The 20759-nt window shown below is 37.8% G+C and overlaps 1 protein-coding gene across 2 annotated transcripts in view; it reads left to right on the top strand.

The window, feature by feature from the left end:
- SMYD3 (SET and MYND domain containing 3) overlaps positions 1-20759 on the top strand; it is a 418391-nt gene that overhangs the window by 318862 nt on the left and 78770 nt on the right. For both annotated transcript variants that reach the window (XM_040599061.1, XM_040599062.1), the window contains 2 exons: positions 14761-14828; positions 17374-17476. In XM_040599061.1, the coding sequence (XP_040454995.1) occupies positions 14761-14828; positions 17374-17476 (171 nt within the window). The remainder of the gene's footprint in view (positions 1-14760; positions 14829-17373; positions 17477-20759) is intronic.

Here is a 20759-nt window from a genome sequence, read left to right as displayed (position 1 = left end):
AAAGAAAAATTTCTCTCCAAAACAGTAATTCTCAGGATGGTCTCAGTAACAATTTCTGTGTGGGCTAAAAAGTGAAGAAATAATATTTTCAAAGACTCATTCTAGGGAAGGGCTTCTTTCAGTTTTAGGAAGTCTTTAGGATTGTGATTTACATTTAGAATATATGCTGCAGTGCAATGACAATAAACTACAGTATTTTCAGTTTTTAAGTTAGACAATGTGTCTGCAGACTCAGCGACTGTCACAATTTTAGTACTTGAGTGCGAATTTTACTACCTAGTTCATGGTTGGATCATTGAATTAAAAAATAGCAACTAGAACGAAAGATTTGAGCTGATTTCAAATGAATTTTGACAGATTTATAATTACTTTCAGAGATTCCATAAATAAAGACAGAAACTGCTTTTGGACGGTAAATGATTTGTTGAACATTAATTGCTCAGTTCTAATTAGGATAAACATTTTTACTCATGGGAATATACAGGCTCAGATGTTTATTAATTCATATAAGTCGCGTTTTTGTTTATGAATAATTTTGAAACTGATAATACCCAAGTTCATGTATTGTGCAGTTAGTTACTATGGATACTTGGTTTGCAAAATCTGTGGCTTTATGGCTTAAGTTACTGCCAAAGACTGTATTGTTCAATAATACGTCTTTTTTTTTTAGAGAAACACATGAGGTGGTATGAAAGTATGTTCATAGTCATGCACACAGATCTGGCAGAGCAAACTCTGAGTAAATATCAGTGTGCTGTATTTTGCAGTCATCTCTTTGTGTCTTGGAGGAGATTTGTCAGATTTGTATAAATAGGGCTTTTAAAATAATGGCTTTTATGTAAAAATTCAGGCATTATTTTTGTTTTGACAGAATCTTCCCTCCTTCTATCTCCCCACATGTCAGTACTAATGCAGCTCTCTGAAAGCCCAGTCAGCATTCCTGCCCTTTGCTGTTGTTGTCCAGTCTCATGGCAGTATTGTGCTATAAATAGTTCATCCTTTAGTTACCAAGACTGTATGCTTCACTTGGTTTCTCATTTAATGTGTTTCCTTTGTAAAAGAATTTTGCATCCATTTTATTAAATATTGTCAAGTATTACTCAGTGACACATTTGCCAATAAGCAACATGTAAAAAAGGTGCTCCACACAGTTGTTACTGTCATGTTCCCATCTCAAGCGCATGTCCTGGGGCTATTGCTGACTCTTCTGCTTTGGAAATCCTCTCAATGGCCAGATTCTGCATGAAAATCACATGTCTATTCAATAAAAAAATAAGTTTAAAGGTAAAATTACCTTTCTTACAGTAGTTATATTGCAGGGTCTTTAGACACAGTAAGACACAGCTAGTTATAACTGGAATAGCAGTACTCAAGCAAATGGATGAACCGTTTGTGGGGTGCGGGTTGCAGGGTGGATTGCTGAAGCGGCTAAGCAATGGCAGCAGAAACCTGTGAGCAGAAAATGAGTAACCTTCTGAGGTTAGTGAGAAAGCTCAGCTGAAAACAAAACTTCCCTGTAATTGCTTGCATAAGCAGGGCCTCTTTCTCAAATAAAAGCAAAGTGTGAAGATTTATGTCTCCCTCTTCAAATGTCTATTTTGTACAAAGTTAGGTGACAATCCTAAACAAACTTCTTACTCATAAAGCAGCAAAAGAGATTCGTTATTCATTCAGGGTATCCGTACTCGTTCAGTCAGTCATTCCCACAGTGGCAGCTGGAAGTGCAGTCTCCACGTGTAGGTGCTGATGGGGTGAGGGGATGTCAGTGGAGGGACCCCAGTATTTATGCAGCCCCTTTGGCAAGACAAGGCGTGGCATATGATTTCTGTAGCCCCAGTTGTCCTGCAGGTAATAAGTTGTCCTTAGTTAATAAGTGGCAGTTTTTGTGAATTGGTGAGCGTGGCTTGGAGTCGGGGGCCTTGAGATCCCCAGGCAGGTGAAGATTCAGCTCCACGGGGCTGAATTCAGCCCTGCATTTGCACGCAGAGGCAAAAAACTGCTGCTGGCTGTTGTTGTCTGCACTGGCACCTTTGAGAGTGTGCCAGCAGGCACTTACAAGCAAGTACTGTGTCAGAGCTGGCTGCATCGCTGCTTAGAACTGCTGAGTAAATTAAGATGTGTACTAATTTTGAAAAGAAAACTCTTATCTTTACTTATATTCTCTTGGGCCCTGTGTATTCTAACACCTTTGAGCAACAGGTGGTAGAAATTAAGCACCATTGACCTTGACTAGTATTTTGCTGGGTCCTCTCCTCCATACCCTTTCCACAAACAAACTGATAATAAATGCTCATCAAGAAGCAAGTTGTCTGTTTGAACTTGTTTTTTGAATACATTATCTCCTGTAGTTTCAGCTTCTATTTTATTTCTCTTTACTTCATTCAGTCATTTTATAGGTTTTGTTATTTTCCTTCTCCTGCTCCTTATCTTCTTTGTTAAAAATCATGGATGATTAACTGTAGGGCTGGCAATGTAGCCTGGAGAAACAGATCTAGAAGTCTAAATTTTGTCCTAAGTGATAATTTTCACATACCTGTTTTTAATATCTTACATAAACTGAATGATTGATTTAAACGGTCCTTCAAGTGGTAATTGCTCAATGGACTGTTCGATGTAGTGCTATCACAGTGAGTATAAAATGTCAAAAAAGTAATAGCAATGAAGTTTAAGAGAAATAGGCACTTCATTCATGGCTAGGAGGAGCCTTGCTGATGAAGAGGGGCACCTGTCTGAGCTTCACTGAGGAGGTGATGTTACTGACTGTCTATGGGAAGACACTTGGACTCAGTCTGAAAAGGCTGGTCCCAAAGGCTAGAGCATGATTCAAACTTTCAAAATGTTTTGCATTTTCATTAGGCTGAGCTGAATATATATATACAAAAAAAACCCAAAAACAACAAAACCCAAGCCAAAACAAAAAAAAATAACCCCAAAAAATGGTGGAAGCATTTGGTATTTGAAAGCTTAATATTTAGATTTAAGTAGATGGATGACCTAAAGGTTACAATTTCATAATTTCACACAGATGATTTATATTTGAGATGAATGGCCAACAGTAGCGCAGCATGTAAAATACTTTAAAAGTACATTTTAATTGTAACTTAAACAGGATTTAATGGAACAAATTGCTCTTTCCTGTCATAACATGTAAAAAAGAGAACTATTTCCACGTTTGTTGGTGAAAAAAAGGGATGAGTTTACTTTGTTTGTTCTCCCATGGCTCTCATAACAAGAGCTAACAGTGAAACTTTACCTAGTGCAATTTTCTAATTTTTGTTTTAAATTCTTACTGTATGAGTGTATGAATGGATCCTTAGGGTGAAATGTCTTAGTTTTAGGCATTACTTTATAGATTTGCCTCATTCTGTTCATGGAAATACAACGTTTTAAAGGTAACATTTTCATAGGCAGTCAAATCAGATGAGACACTAGTCCTAGATGAAAGGCAAATATGCTCTTAAATAATCATAGGCATAGTATTGAATTTTAACTCGTCAAGGAAGAATGCATTTTAGCATGTAGGTGTTTGGCATTATGCTTGGGTAAAACCAGTATAAACATAAGGAGCAGAGTCAGTGTCAAAATGCAGACTATGAGGAGAAATGCAACAGTAGATTTGAATAACCTCGTGCCTTGTGATTCATATTTCTGATCCAGTTTTGCACTTTCTGTAGTTTTGTGGTGTTTTTAAGAGAGCTTCAAGGTATAAACTTGTCATCGGAGGTGGAAGTGAGAAATTTGCCAGGATCCACTAGTGCGACCAAAAATTAGTGTGTTCTTTCCTGCCACCCTGGGTTTTGTCAGGTGTAAGAGCAACACCAGCTACTCCTGGTTGCTTGCTGAAATCACTGTTTATCTAGCTGGTTTGCTTGTCTTGGGTATATATAAAGATCTGACTGGCAGAAAATGGAAAAAAAAACAACCACACACCCCCCCCCCCCAAAAAAAAAAAAAAAAAGAACCAAAACCCCCCGAAGTAAGGAGTATGAGAACTGTAGATAAAAAACCTGCCCGGGCACGACTCTGTGCAGTCTGCTGGAGGTGAGCCTGCTTTAGCAGGGGGTCGGGCTAGATGATTTCCAGAGGTCCCTTCCAGCCCCAACTGTTCTGTGGTTCTGTGATTTGCTGAGAGTGAATCTGCATATCAGAAAAAAATAGGGTGAAGCACTAGGAGAGTGTTGTGAATCAGAGAGGTATTCTGCAAATCTGTAATTAGTTTTGTAAAGCTGGCACAGCCATCTCAGCCATCTTTCTTGCTTGAAATGTATAACATACCACCATTGTAATTGTCTCAAACTGCAGCAAATGTTGAGACTTTGAAATATAGAGATCATGTTTGTTCTTAAAGTTCCTGAAATCACGAATCTGGGTTATGAAAGCAATTGAATTGACTTAAAAACTGTAAGATAAAATGAAATCAAAGCATATTGGTAGGCAACAGCTTTCCAAGGTATGCTACTGGTATTTATTTTCCTGGGCTTGCATATATGGGGGAAGATGATAAAACTTTTCCTATAAAGAAATTTTGATACTTGTTGGTAGGCAGAAGTGTCATTTTCACATGAAATAATACATGGTTACAGCAGTCACTTTGTAAATGGCAGTATATCATTTGAATGCTGGGGAAACATAGATATTTTTGATAAATGCTGTTTCAGTGCCTTTCAAGGTATCTCAAGCTAAAGAAAAAAAGAATAAGTGAAATAAAATTGCATGTTATTTTTTAAAATGTTTCCTCAGCTTTCAAGTTTGGGTAGTCAGGCTATTTAATGATATCACATGCACTGTCCATTTTTTTTTAAAAAAAAACTTCTATCTCTTTATTTTAATATTTAATATGAGCTTGAGACATTTATGGTGAAAAGCTTACATTAAGAACTGAGCCACCAAAGTTCACAGATGTTTAGTGACAATGATTTATTTTGTCTGAAATGTACAGAATTTTAACCACATGGAGTTACATCACCCAATTTCAGTACTTACAGAAATTTTAATTCTAGTTCAGCTTGTGAACTTTTTTCCTAACTAGCTGTTGTTTTGTGTAACTCATCTGGTGCCACTGGAGTCACTGCCAATTTACAAGTGCAAATATTGTGCTCTTACTTGTGTTACAAGCTTCAAAAAAACACATGAAATCTGAACAAGGACAAATGAACAAGGAGTAGATGATTTTGTTTCAAGCTTATTTGTATAGAAGTATGTACTTTATCAATTAATACTGGCTAAAATCATGTTTCTGAGAAGCTGACAGGTTCTGTTCCTGGCTGTTAGATTTAGTTCATGTCATAGAAGTAGGGGGCATCCTGTTCATCACGGAAATGCTTTTAGGAGGTTTCTTTGCTGGTGAGTTTGTGGAAGGGCAAAGGTGAAGGAGTGAGGAGAAAATTCTTTTGCTAATGCAAGTATTTCCTGTAGACAGCAATTACATGCAGGTCTGTGAACTTTAGTTAGCTATGTACAAGCATTTGAACTGTGAGCTCAACATAGTGTTTGTCTAACCTTCCTTTTTTTCTTTGTTCCAAGAGATCTGGTACAGACTTCTCAAAATAATATTTTTTTTCTTTATAAGTGAAAGATCAAATAATGCAATTATTTGACCATTTTCTCACCAATTTACAGTCTGTATACCGTAAGAGAGTTCATTAAGTGGGAAGCATACATAGAAGTTTGGCTTTTTCCTGACTTTTTCTGCAAGCTATGATTCTAGCTGTGCTAATAAAATCTACTTGTTATGTAGCTATTTTGCAGTTGTTTTATCAGCTCATTATTTGATGTCACATTGACTAGCAATTCTCTGTTTGAGCTTAATTTATGAGCTTATTTTGGAGTAAATAATTATATTTCCTTTGTTCTGTGCCTCTTACTCAAATGAAAGTATAGCTTAATGCTGCCTTCAGGTGGTGTGGTTTTTTACCTAACTAGTAATAGCGTCTAGTAACAATACAAAAATCTGTATAATGGCTAATACTAATCTGGCACAATAAAGAAAAATGCTATTTCAAAGGAAAAATACTCTATTGCATTGTAGGTGGAAAAATATACTGGGAGTTATTATCTATTCTGTTGAAGTAATGTCATTTCTGGTAAGGAATGCTGATAGATGGGATGGTGACTTTCTCTCTGCTAGTTTCTGGGGTACAGACGTTGTGGTTGCCGTAAGCCTTGTTCCCATGTACCCACCCAAAATATGTCTATGGTTCCTTCTCTTGGGGAAAATAATCAGTTATCTTCTGCTAGTACTTTCAAAAGTCACAAAGGAATCCAAACAAAATGTGAAAGGGAGGTTCCTTTTCCTCTGTACCAGCTCTCCAGGCATTCCTGAATGGAGCAGGCTGTAGCATCCAGAGCCTCTTCAAGCAGAATCCCCCACCCTGGCCTATCAGTGGGAGATGCAGCTCTGAGGTGCTCTGGTTTAGGTCCTGGGTGCCAAATGTACCCTGTGGGTCCGAAGGAGTAGAGCAGGATTTTTTTATTTTTTTTTTCTGACTTAACTGCTTGTCACTTCCCAATATGGTCAAATATAGGGCACAGTGCTAGCAATTGTCTTTGGTATTGTTAGAACTCATTGACTGACTGTGGTTTATCATCAAATTGGATTGTCCAAGAATGTCAGACTAGCATCATGGGAATGAGAGAATGAGTGGCATCAGCATGAAAGCTATGCCTCACAGTAACTAGAAGCGTATGTACTGTGTTGAGACTAAACACGTCCAGTGTTATGGAATTCTGAAAATTAAATTATTTCAACTGTTTCCTGATTAGAGCGATGTTTGAAATAACCCCCAAAATGGAGATGTAGAAAAAAAACCATGCTAGCTAGAAATCCTTGGGGAGCTGATTTTTCAGAGATACTAAGAATGCACACATCCTATAGAAATCCAAGAACTCCTTGAATGCTGAGTAGTTGAGTTACACAGGCCTTATAATTATTACTTTAGCTTTAATTTGTCCTATGTATCACATCCCATCTTTACCTTAAATGTAATACTGTTCTATTTTGTCCAGAGAAGGAAATGGAATCTGACTAAATTGTCAGATTGTTACCGCAAAAAGAAACACTAGTTTGACACTAGAGCTGGTTTAAAAACCTCATGATACTTATGAAAAAATTACTAGAAAAAATGTGGTTTTTTTCTCCAAAAATGCTTGCCACGTTTTGCCCTTTTCAGAATAATTTTCAAAATCAAACCTTTTTTTAATATTTGTTTAAGTTTTTAGGATTTAAAAATACTCATTTTATGCCATCGCATTTTGGAAGAGATGTTTCATTTTTTTCTACTCTTCTTGAAATTTTTTTCTCAGCTTTTGTGATTGCAAAAATTTCCTGGAAACAATTTTAAAGAAGTGGTATGAAATCCCCAGATTTTTATCTTCCTCCCACTTCCCCTCCCAAGTAGAAAAGATAATGTGGGGCACTAGTTAAAGAATGAAAAAAAAGAACTGGAAAGAGAGGCAAAAATCCACTAAGCCCAACAGTCCAAATCCGAAGTCTTAATGGTCAATGAACTTCCAGAGCTAAATATACATGAAAGTCTAGCTCAACAAGCACCTCCAGAAGGAACAAATTGCATCAGTGAGAATAAAGATGGCAAGCCCTGAAACATTTAGGCTAGGTTTCATCTCACCCAGCTTAGGCTGCCTAGCAGTTATGAGCCTGGCAAAAGGAAATCATCTGGGTAATGGAAGCAGATGACAGACAGTAATTTATTCCACCTGTATTATTAGTTGAAGTTATACAAGATTATTCCATTAATGTTTTGCTTTTGTCTATGTAATTAACACCCATAGCTCAATCTCAACCTAATTTTTCTTATTGTCCAGCATGTATTTTTTCAAGATACCATTACAAAGCAGATAGACAGCTACCTGTAACAAAATAGGCAAGACAAATACAAATCAGTTAACCGCTCTGGGATGCCCAGGAAGTTTGATCTCATTCAAATAAATGGGCAGTTTGTTTTCAACAGGCAGACATGCAGTGGCTGTTGAAATCAAGTTAATAACTCTGCCCCATTTCACAGGAGTGGATTTACCAGTAGGAAAATGAGGATGAAGAGAAGGATGTCATGCCTCTACTCCACTGCAATTAATAATGCCAAGCGCTGCAAGCGTGTGGTAATACGATCCATTAGTGGCTTTGCAGTTCCCTCTCTCCAGTTCTGCTCCAGAAATAGATGCATTTCAGTTCTGTTCCAAAAAGCAGGAATAATAATAACATTTGCAGGGCTGGGTAAAAAGCTAGAGTTTCTCTAAAGGGAGCATGAGAATTACTGACTGGTGTCAGAGGAGAAATTTGTGAAAAGGTTAGGACAGGTTGCACGAAACTTTTAATGGGGGTTCCACAAAACTTCAAGATACTTCATTTTACCCGACGAGTGCAGTATTTTTGCATGTTTCAGATTTACCTTCTCAAGTCTTAGGTTTATAACTACATCTTGTACACATGTAAAAAAAAAAAAAAAAAAAAAGTGCCCATAGCAACCATAACATTAATCCTAGTAATGATGGCTTTGAAATTCTTAGTAATCAAAAATATTTAGCTTCATAGCTAAATATTTTTATTTAAAAGATTGGAGAAGTATGTGTGGGGTTAAGAAGAGAGGAGATAATTTGCCATGACCTATTTTCATTCCATTCCAATCAAAATTACACCACTTAGCTGAGTACTAAAAAGGGATGCCTGAAGCACACTTGCATTAAATCATCTGTTAATGTCAGGCCAAATTTCTGGTCTATTGCCTTGTAGGTGGTGACAGCCCTTTGCAAGGGATACCTGTGTTTTGCACCCTCATCAGAAACTTTTATGTGCTAGGACAGCAAAAAAGGCCTGAAATACTGATAGTTGATGTGAAGAAAGATCTCCAAAGACATAAGATGAAGAACTAAGAAAAGAGTTGGAAATACACATCTCCCCTGTAACTAGCTCTGAAGTCATGATAGTCTAATTCAGCCAAAACATTCATGTTTTGGCACAAGAGATTCATAGGATGAATTTTTCTTGACGTAAAATGAAATATTTGCAAATTCAGTCATGGTGTGAAATAAATGTAACTTCTCCAAATTTCATGGTATTGCAGCAATATTTGGCTTCTGAGCAAGTATCACAGTTAAGTACTTGTCCCCTTTCCTCAAACTGAAAAAATGTAAGCAAATTAAAGCTTTCCCAAAGACGTTCTCATATGTTTTGATTTTGTCTGGAACAAGACACCTAAGAATCATTTTTTTTTTTCTCTTGGTTTATTTTGATCCTTCTGATGCCTCTTTCATCTAGTTTTGGTTCTTGTGGCTGCCATGGAATCTGGTAGGTAAGTCCTGAGTACAATGCAATGTAGAATTGGATTCAGTTCTTATTTAGTAAGACATGCAACTGTGTGTGTAAGCCACAAAGGTCTAGTTTGCAAATACGCCTTGTAACAGGGCTCTTTTCAGCACAGCATTCTGGTAGCAGATGCCTTCCCACCTCGACCCGCCTCCCCTCTCCCTCTCCAATACCCTGTCCAGTGGATGGAGCTGGGGTTGCAGAGCAGGAAGCTCTGCCTGTGAAGCCTGGGTGTTCTGGGCTGTGGCCACGAGCAGCTGAGTGAAATACACTCGAAACAGGGGCTTGACAGGTCTGTCACCGCCGCGGCATACTGTGCGTTTATAGTTTAGCACTGTTGCTCTAGCACTCTGTGTGCCAAATGAAGTCGTTAGCAGCTCTGAGATCTATCAACCATCTGTGCCCGCTATCTGTTCGTCCTCGAGGGGGAAGGAGCTGTCGGTGCAGAGCTACAGGGGGATGTAGTGGTGCTGGAGGGTCTCCGGGGTATGTTTGGGGCACTTGAATTAGTGTGTGCCTCACACAGCATCTACTGTCCATCCCCTCCTCCTGGATAGTGTTTGGGTCCCTCGAGAAGCCCGAGAACTGGTTACAGCATCTTTTGTTAAATATTCGCCAATGACCAGGAATACCCAGGCAGCTTTGGTGTGAATGAGAAACTTAATGATCTGTGAAGGGTTTTTTTATATCTTTAATTTACATTACATTGGGTTCATAAATTAGGGAAAAAAGTGTTAGTTATGGCTTTCTTCCTGGTGGTGGGTTGGAATAAACCAGCTGTGTCACACCATTTACAGAGGTGGCTGGAGTCATTGTATATCAAAGCTGAAAATTATATTGACCCTATCAGTGCAACATTCCCTTTGGTAGTCCTTCTGGTGAGGGTTTCTTACATGCTATAAGAGCTGCCTCACTGTGTTGCAGTAACACGTGAAGACACAATGATCAATTATTATATAGTAATTATAATTTTACATTGTTATTATTATTATATTATAATGTTATAATATAATATTATAATACAGGAACACATGAAGCTGGAATGATTGATTATTAGTTCTGGTGTTTGTAATTTGATTTGTGCAGCAAATGCTAACTAATAATTATTTGTTTTCTTTCTCTTACTCCCTGTTGATATTTTTCATTGTCTTAGTGTCCAAAATTGCAAATCTGGAATATCCTGCTATCAAGTATGAGGCTGCTTTATTTAACCCAAATGCAAATCCATGGTATAAAGCAATATGAATAACGTCCGAACTGAAAGTAATTTCACCTTGGTATGTTGCCAAACTGAAGCCTTCATACCTTGTCAAATGCAAACACCAAAATAAATCTTCACGGCCAGACTGTTGGGTCTGGCACAGAGATTGCTCAGACAGTAGTTCCAAACGTCTTGAGAACAGAGACCTCTTCATGGGGTAAATTTGCAGAGTTTTTGTATGTCACTCAGAGAGGACATAAAATTTAACAGATTGCAGTAATTTTTGTTTGCTGATACTGGTCAGTCAGTAAAGGTGGTTTATTCTCTGTGTGTTTACCATTCCAAGAAAGGTTATGTCTTCTACGTGGGTTACTTTACTGGGTCCAAGATACCTCTTTAAAGCATGTGCAGTCTCTCAAAAGAGCAAATCTTTTTGCTTAAGTCAATCAGTTTATAAAATATTGTTTGTTTTTTGAAATTGCAATTCCTTTTAAATAAGTTTGCAGGATTTATTGCCCTGGAGCCAACTCAAAGACTGAGAATTGATTGTTTACATTGTTAGTGAACTGTATGGGCAGTCAGGCTATGATGACAAGCCTTGAGAACTCTCGGATACTCCTAAGGAAGTTTTGCATCACAGGGGTTGAAAAGTCTGTGACTTTCCCCTGAGAATTTTCCTTTGGATCTCATGCTGGGAGATGTATTATTTCAGAAATTTTGGAAATGGCAAAGAATTCATCTCCGCAACTTTGAAGTTCCGACATACGTGGACATTTTTCCTTATTTGTGGGCATAACAAACTGTGTGAGTACTCTGCTCTGTCTCCGTATGGGGATATGCAGTTTTGGTGCTGCATAGCTGGATAGAGAGGAATTTTTAGAGGAATCAAAAGGGACAAGTTGAACAACAGCACAAATTAAATAACTGAGATAAATGATTCAGCAGGAGTTAAGATGACAAGGGCCATGCCTTTGTAAGGAAGAACACATTTCATGCAGTGCCAGATTGCTGAGAATTGTTCTTATTTTAAAACCTGGGATCACACAGAATCAGAACCTGATTGTAGTATAAGGAATAAGGTGGCTCAGTTAAGGCAGAAAAAAAGACAATGAAAGGTGACCATGAAACCTGAATGAAATGCTGTGATGCATGAGAAAGATGTTGTTTGTTTTGCTTTGGGTTTTTTTTCCCCTAGAAATGGACTTAGTTAACTTCCAGTCCCAGTAGGTTTTGATCTGTAAACAATTGCTTTAGGAACAAGCAGCTTACCTGCAGCCGTGTTACGTACTCCAGATTTAGCTGTTATTTGAGCTACGTCTGTGAATCTGGGGAGCTAGGAGAACAGATTTTTCTTCAGGTGTTCTGTAAAAGAAATGCCTTCTTCCTTTTGTTTCTATGGAGGTGTCAGCTACGTCACCTCTGGTGGTGCATTTTTGGATTGGAAACTCTCCTTGGTAGGACTGATCTTTAACTTTGAGATTTAAAACCTCTTAAAAGTTAATGTAAAGAGAATTGTAGATGAGATTCAACAGAATTTTAGAGAACAAAAAAACCAACCTCATCATCAGTTGACAGACTATGAAGATTTTATATTTGATTCCTGTTACCAGCTGCTAACTGTCTGTGAAGGACTGACATTATATACATTTCTCACACTGTAAACGATGAGATCTGCCTCCCACCATGACCATCTCAATTTGTCTCTCTGCACCTGCTGAGAACAGGAAAAAATAATTATAATTACAAAAAAAAAAAAAACAACAAACCCACAAACAAAAAAAAACCCCAAAAGCAAAAAACCCCTAACACAAAACCAGCTGTCTGTCCGTCCCCCCGTCCCCCCCCCCCGATATTTAAAAATGTAGCACTTTAAATGTGTATAGCTTTTATTTTATTTTACTTTATTTGTACCTGAGTTTAAAAGGGGGAAAAGATTGTTGCCTGGGTGGTTAATCAAACTTCAGAGCACCTGAAACTTCTTGTGCTTATGGATTGTGTGCAAAATCATGCAGCTCAAAATTCCTGGGACCAGTTAGATTTCTGCTTGTGTTTATGTACTTAAATACCTTTTTTGATTCCTAGTCTCAAATTTGAAAATGCAAATAATAAATAGGAATTAGATGGTATTTCACTACCTCTCTGGGATATTGAGATGCAACTGTATACTATGAAAATATCTAAAATAGAGAGGTTAAAAAGTGCCTTATGGCAAACTATTCTTGAAAGAAGTTCTTGATGTCTGAGTCCCAGAGCATCTATTCATCTAGTTTTTCTTCACACATATCCTGGTATAAAAAGCTAATGAATGTTTATGAAAAGGAAAAAGTAAACCTATTGCAACTTCTATGTGTAAGACTTTTCACATAATAGAATACGTACCTTTACTATGAAATGGTGAAACAGTCTCTATAACTCTACAGTAATAAACATTCAGTATTGCTAATATAAACGTTTTATGGTAATAATAGGAGCTTTGCAAGGAAGAAGGATTCATTTAGCTCTAAGAGATGTTTGACCTCTGCTACTTCATAATCCGTTAGAGAGAGCTAAGGTCCACATAAGCTGGCTTTCTTTCTCTTTTACCTGGAAGGCATTATTTTCTCAATAAATACCTAAATCAAGTAAATACTTTTAGAACTAGGATAATTGCCACTTTAAATGGACTAATCTTTGCTCAGAAGTTGTCTGACACTTTATATCCAATGCCAGCAGGAAAGAAATAATTAAGATGTATGCTTTTGGTAATTGATCAGGAACATTTGAATGGGTTACATAAATAATAGACTAGTCAAAGTATTGTCTAACCATTTAAAAAAGCACATGCCCTACTGCATGTACATTTATTTAAATTAACTTTGCTGTCAGAATTTATGAGAAATTTTGAAAGAGGATTTCATTTTCACCTTATGGCTAATGCTCTCATAAATAACAATTTGTCAATTTATAGGGTAAGATATACTATTAAATTGTTCAGCGTACCTCTTTAAAATAGAGGTGCGCATTTACTGTTCTGGGCAATTATTCTATGGATAAAACTGCAACTTTCAAATCTCATTTTCACGTCTGCCAAATCCTACTCTAACTCATTTTTTGTTCTAATGAGGATTAATGATATTAATAATCTAAAGTTATGCAGAAAAGACCTGGGACTTTTCTTGTATATGCAGTATAATGCTGTGGTTTTCTACATAAAATATTTTGTTAATATTTCATTGATAGCTGACCAACAGATTGTCTAAAAAACAATATTAAAAAAAAAACCAACACAAAACCAGCTGTTAAAAAACAAAAAAACAGATATTTAAAAGATACATTAGGAACTGGGTTCTGGTCCTTGTTTAAGCCCATGAAAATGATACTTGCTAATTATTTACTAAGTGCTGATCTGTCTGGGAGTTGAACACCAAGAAACTGCAGTCTGGTAGTTTGGGGTAGGGTTATAGCTACTTGCAAGCAACTTCCATTTTCTAAAACCACTTTAGCTTTGTATGATTGTATGAGGGAGGAATACACTATCAAGCTGAATATTTGAGGTTAAATGAAAGGTTATATTTCTCTTATGTGGTAATTTGAACATGTTTTTTTGTTGGATCTTTTACATGCAAACCAAAATACCCATAATGTTGGGGTTTGGACTAGTGTGTCTCCAGAGGTCCATTCCAACTCTGACCATTCTGTGATTCGGTGATTCTGTGAAAGATATGGTATTGCACAGTCTTTGTATTTATTTATGCCTGTATCAGGTTGCCACAGTCCAGGCTGCTGTTTGCTTCAAAATTTCCCAGATATATTTTTGGGCTCCTCTGGTACTCATTAAAAGGTGCTGGGACAGCCTGGAATCAGCAGAGTCCCCACATGGAAACAACCACTCTTCTCCTCAGTAGCCACTGTCATCTGTTTGTGTTGTCTCTGGGCTGAGCTTCTCAGGCTCTGTGTAGGGTGGCTTTTTTTTTTTTTTTTTTTTACTCTCTGGAAAGGAAAGTAGGGCCTCTGCATGTGTTTAACCCCACATTTTTGCAGGATACTAATATTTCTGCTTTTAATTGACTGCAGTTTTACAGGAGAGTGTCCCCCAGATGTGATTGCTCTAAAATGAAAGAGCGCCAGTGTTGAGCTTGAATGTTTCCCATCCAATTACCAATTGCCCCTTCATTTTATTTTGAAAGTTTTTTCTTTTCACTTGAGTATGGGGTTTCCAAATGATTCTGGTAATCCTGGATTTTTTCCCTTGTTTTTACAGGTGACCTGTAACTGTTTCACCATCAGTAATGGAGAGATGCAGGATGTTGGTGTTGGCCTGTATCCCAGGTACTGTGGACACTGTTTCATTCATAGGCAAAATCTATGTAAGTTTTTTTTCCTTTTTTCCTAGGTAGCTGTAAGGGCCATCAAAGCAGCAGGTAACATGTCTAAACAAGAAACTAGGAAATGCAAATAAATTACAAGAGAATAAAAAATATGATCAAGTTGAAAACATTCTTGATAGTCCCAATTACATAATCAAAACAGTTTAAATAAAATACATCTTTTTATTTTATTTTTGTGGAGGTGGTAGTTTTTCTAAGTAAGAATAAATGCTAACATCGAAAATACATGACTGGGACTAGCATAAGGAAACATACTAGCATAAGGAAACATCTTTAGAATACAGATATTTTGCAGCCAAGAACCTCTGAAATGGTAATTTAAAAAAAAAAAAAAAAATTGAACACATTTATTAGTAAATTTCCATAACTACAAAACCAGTAAGGTGAAAAGTTACGCCCCTTGAAAGATGGATGTTAATATTTGAATTTCTTATTAGTATTTATTTGTATCAGGTAAGAAGTAGGTACCAGGGATGGTTTTGCCTTCATAGATTTATTACCTGTAATTATTAATGTATGTATAGTCTATATGTTTAGTAAAATTAATATGTATAGTCTATATTTTTTATATATATATATTACCATCTCATTTTTTTGTGAATGTACGGTTGAACTATGTTGTCAATACCTCAGTGAGCCTGTCTCTGTTGCTTCTTTTTCTAATAATGTCACGTGTAAGATTTGACTAAGGACACTTAATGTCTTAGAGCCTGCCTTGTGGTACAGGTGAGGGAAGGGTGGTTAGGAGGACATGGGAATCAGTGTTATGAAAAGTACAGAACAGTCATTTCATTTGGTAGTGGAATGGAAATGAATCCTTTCACATACTTGGGGAAAATGGAATATTATTTTGGAGCATTATTATTATTGAAATGTTTTCTTCTGGTTGAAAAAAGACCCTGACTGCAAAGAGAATGGCTATGTTCTGTGATAATGTGTTGCCAAGGGATGCAAGAGACTCTTTCCCAAGTCAGTTCAAGAGTTTTGCTGTAGCAGATCACTCTGAGCTGGGAAAATTGTGAACTTAAACCTGTGGTTCCCAAATCCTAGGCATATGCCCTTCCAGATGAATTCATATGCTTCCTGATGAAATTGTCATCAAACCCACTAGTGTTTCCATAAGATGAAATGTGATTAAAAGTGCTTTGTTTAGTCTCAGTAAGAGGTTAGATGTTATTGCGTGGCTTGATAGCTTCAGCATCCCAATATATTTTAAAACAGATAAAACTCCTGCAGTCCTTCTCTGCATCACCTTGCCAGCAGCTTTGGGAGTATGCCCAGTGATCTCACAATAAGTGAAATGGATACTCTCTCCCAGCGTACGCTACTGGGTTCATGTGGAGACTAACCACAGATATTATATTAGGCCAGAAGAGGTATCAAGAGAGGCAGGCTCCTGTTGATAGCTCCTTTAAGAGTTAAAACCTGAATGAATAAACGTGGTTTGGTGCAGAGCTCTGACCCTCAGCAACATCCTCTATTTTGCCAACAACAGTCGGCATTTGGAGTTGGTGAATCAAGCAGTCAAAGAAAGCAATTAAAGGCAGCCAGGAGCTGGATAAGCCAAAAATTCTTCTTCCAGTCTGATGATGCCAGAATTGTTCTTTCAATAGGTCATTCCCATAGGGGAAGAACCATCAGCCCCACTCTGCTGTGGGACCAATGCTGGCCTGGCAAAGTCAGTTGTTTCTCAGCTAATGAAGCATGGGACTCAAAAATGTATAGCAGATATTGATTTTGCTCTGAAGTTTTCTTCCCAAAAGAGGGAAGGGCATGCCTGTGTTAGGAGTTCCACCAGTGTTTGTGTCCCTTGGAGGTGGCAGCAGCTCCCCAGTGAGCTCTGCTGCTTCAGCTGTCACAAGCCACAAGAACAGTGGCTGAACCAAAATATTTGCAAAACAGAGGCAATGGCTGTATCTCTTCTTTCATCTCTATATGCCAAGTACTTTGGTTTTGGGACGTAGTAAATCCATTTTGTGCCTGATATGAAATGCAGGTTGGTTGCTGGTCCCTTTGAGCTGCAGTTCCACTGATGGTCAGGGTAACCAGTGAGGTTAGTGCCCTGAAGCCGAGCAGAAGCAGCAGAAATAAAACACAGTGCCCAGGTACTAACCTTTTGCTCTGAACTGCCCAGGTTGCCTTGTTCCCCGCTTGCCTGCTTTGCCCTCACCCCTAGTCAGGCCTCTTAGAAAGTCTCTGGGAGGCCACCACCTCCCTCCTGCCCTGAGTACACGGGAGGCATAAACACTTGAAGAGATCCAGGCATGCCTCCAATTAGCAATGAATAGGGATCTTCTCAGCATTAATATTCCTCCACTAACCAAGAGCAGCTGATTTGCCAGGGATTTTATTTGTTCCATAACTTTATTACTTGATACTTCAGATATGATCATGTTATCTGCTTTTAAATGATTAAAGGGGAATGGCAGTGGAGGCTCCTCTGTAAAGTTCTTTTTCTCTTTCTCCCCCTCTACCACCCCTCACAGCATGTCTTTGCTGAACCACAGCTGTGACCCAAACTGTGTGATCGTTTTTGAAGGATACCAGCTTTTACTTCGCTCTGTCCGAGAGATCCAGATTGGTGAAGAGGTAATTAACTTGTCCTCCCTTCCATCACAGACACCTGCAACAATGACATCTCCCTAAATAAATTCCAGACTCCAGGGCCACCAGCTTAATATTTTGATGATATATTGATGCCACTTTCTAGCACATAGCTATCAGGGGAAAATGATAAATAGAATCATCTCTTCACACTGCCTGGGCCCCATAATCATTACTTCTCATAAATCACTAGCAGTCCTGATAAATTCTTGTTCCTCCTTTCCTCCTCTAGGCACTTCATTTTGTTTGTATTTGAACGTCTTTACCCTGATGGAAACACTTACAATATCTCTGGGTGGAATGCAGTGCTCACTAAGTCATTGCAACAATAAGCATTTGTCAGGCTGCAACTATACTGTTGTAGTAAACCTTTCATTGACAGTGAAAGTAGCAAGATAAGGTTTGTTTTCTTGTCCATTTCACTAGAAAAGACTTCAAAATATCCCTTTGAAGAGATTCCTGATTTGATCTAAAGTATTCTCAGCTTTGTTTCTATGACAGCATTTGTATTACTTCAAAAACAATCATTTGTGGCTAGGAAAGAATTTAAAAGTAAATACCTTTTGCAGCAATACAATATTGAATTTGCTTAGTAAGGCCGGCAAAGACATGTGTGTATATATGTAACTTTACATCCACCAGTGACCTATGCAGCCCTAGCGGTCCGTCATTTCAAAATTGTAACCTAATATAAATACAGTTCATGCCTGTGCTTCGAACTCTGGGAAGATCCAGGGCATATGTATTTTAATTTACAAGTAGTATCTCTTTTCCTCCCTATGAAGTGTTTTCTTTTTCAATGTATCATTTCTCTAAGATAGTAGGCCATCAAAATAAGTAAATGGTAAAATATTTTTTTAGCCAAAATATTGTAGAGAACCACAGAAATGCTTTTGCATACTGACCTTTTTGTCAAGAGAAATCTTTGAGGATGCGTTATACTTTTCTGGAGCTATTAAGTGACATTTTTTGGTCTGGTATTCTTGTTCAAGCCGAATTATAGGCACCTTTCTTCCATTTAAACCCCATGCCAATAACTTTCCTCTTGGCTTCTGAATTCACCAAGATGTATTTTTTTAAAAAAAACACAGTAGATTTTAATGTCTTCCCAGGATGCATTTGGCTTAAGAATTAGAGTTCTAAATTCTGAAGCTATCTGATTTTTGTGTACGTGGTTATATGTTTTTAGGTAAATCTCATAAAGCAATTCTGTTTAACCAGCAGCATTTACAGGGTGGGAGGGTTGCTCAGGTGGTCTGGGTGGCTCTGGAGCGAGCGGTGAATTCCCTTGCAGGTGTGACCACCATGCAGACTGTGCTGTGGTTGGGAAAATATGACCCAGAGTTTAGACGTAGGTAGGGTTAGCGGTCTGTAACCCACAGAAGTCTCTAGGTTCAAATCAGTGGTGAAACAGATCTGGTGCAAGCTATGAGTCACTTGTAAGGCAAGTAGGAAGTAAATATAAATTATAAAGCCGGGCAAATAGGACAAGTTTCTTTGCAATGACTTTGGCATTTTTGTGAATATAGGCTTTAAAAGGACTTCACCTTATGTGGGCAGATTATGTTTTATAAAAAACTTTGCCTCCAATGAGGCAGTAAAATAAAGTCAGAATTTTCCAAAGAGCTCTAGGTTCTGGTGTGTTTGTTGCAATGAGTGCTTCTGGTTTTGGTACTGAAAGGAAAACTTGCACTAAGGAACAAGTAAGATTTTTTATACACACACACACATATATAAACACAAAAATGTATGCACTGTGTTAAAGCTGATGCCCTGTTGCCTTACCTGGAAATAAAAGTCTCAGTCTAACATACAAACTTCTTTGAGTAAGGGGGTATCTAAGGAAAAAAATGGTTGTAAGTGAGAAAGTAATGATACAAACTGAGTATTAGATTAGATGTTAGGGGAGGAGAACGGAAAAGAACATTATTATGAAGGTACGTACAAGTCGGCAATTTAATATTATTTTCGACACCCAATTACTTTTCCTCTTATATAACTGCTACCGCTTTTCATTTTGTCTTCTGTACCGTAGCTTTGGTACAACTTCTTTCCACACTGCCTTACTGCAGCAAGGTGAGCTTCGTTTTCTTGATAGCCATATACTGATTTTACACACCTACATACATGTAACCACGTTACCTTTTACGAGCTTAGTTTTTACTTACATTACTAATCTAACGGGAGCTAACGGGACAGAAAAAACATGTTAGGAATGCGAGTGGGTTTTCTGAATATATTGAATGCTCTGAGGTGGTAAGATGAACGGTTTCAAGTCATGAGGCAAGAAGAAAACTTAAATAATTATAAGCAGTAGAAAATTTGCCTTATCCTGTTCAAACTTACACTAGAAAAAGACATGATGAGATCCCCTATGTAATAATAGAAAGTAAATAAGCACTAAGATTTATTAGAAATTAGAAGCTAAGCAGCAAGTCAAGCTCAGATTAGCAGAAGAGGACTATGGCTTTACTATCCATACAGGAAAAAACTTGATAGGGCTTCAGGACCCTTGCCAGGAAAGTTTCAGCCACTGCAATATGTGTTCACTAGGCCAGTCAGAAGCAAAAATATTTTTTCACGTTTGTAGTGCTTCTATCAGAGAATGCTGCAACAATAGACTGACGTGAAGGAATTGTTGACCATCTATATTAACAGGGAAAACAGACGCAGGGAGCTGAGGTGACTGACCATTGTGGTCTTCTGGCAATTATATAAAGAGGGAGACCCCAGTACATTGGAACCCAGCTGCTGCGGTGTGATGCAGGTTGAGTCAGGAATACACTTTAGAGTGCTCATGCTATACATAGTAATTATATTTATCAAGGCAGTGATAAAAAGCATGCAAGGTTATGAGAACCTCAGAACGGGTTTATGTCCTGGTGGAAGTTTTCAGTTCAGTTTTAGTCTCATGTCTAGGCATATTTTGTTGGCTTTGCATGTTTTTGACAGGAAGTCCTGTGGCATTTAGTGGTTTTTAATTGAATTTTGGTTTGGGCTTTGAAATTTGTTCAAATCCTAAGGCCAAAATGTATCTCAGTCAGTAGAAAATTAGGATTCCTGAGCCAGGAAATGTTTGCCTGAGTCCTTATAGAATGAAAGTGCTACATTTGATGGAGCTGTATATTTGGAAAACTAATCAATTCTAAAATCATATGCAAGAATTCTAGCCAGCTAGACCTTTTTTGTGGCAAAGACAGTGTTGCCAGTCCTGAAGCACTAAGAAGTCATGAGTCATGGATGTTACTGGTTTTTAGACATTGAGTAT

This window comes from Falco naumanni, chromosome 6 (genome assembly GCF_017639655.2).
Source record: "Falco naumanni isolate bFalNau1 chromosome 6, bFalNau1.pat, whole genome shotgun sequence".
Classification (NCBI taxonomy): Eukaryota; Metazoa; Chordata; class Aves; order Falconiformes; family Falconidae; genus Falco; species Falco naumanni.
Note: the sequence above shows the minus strand (reverse complement) of the source record. Positions and strands in the feature narration are given on the sequence as shown.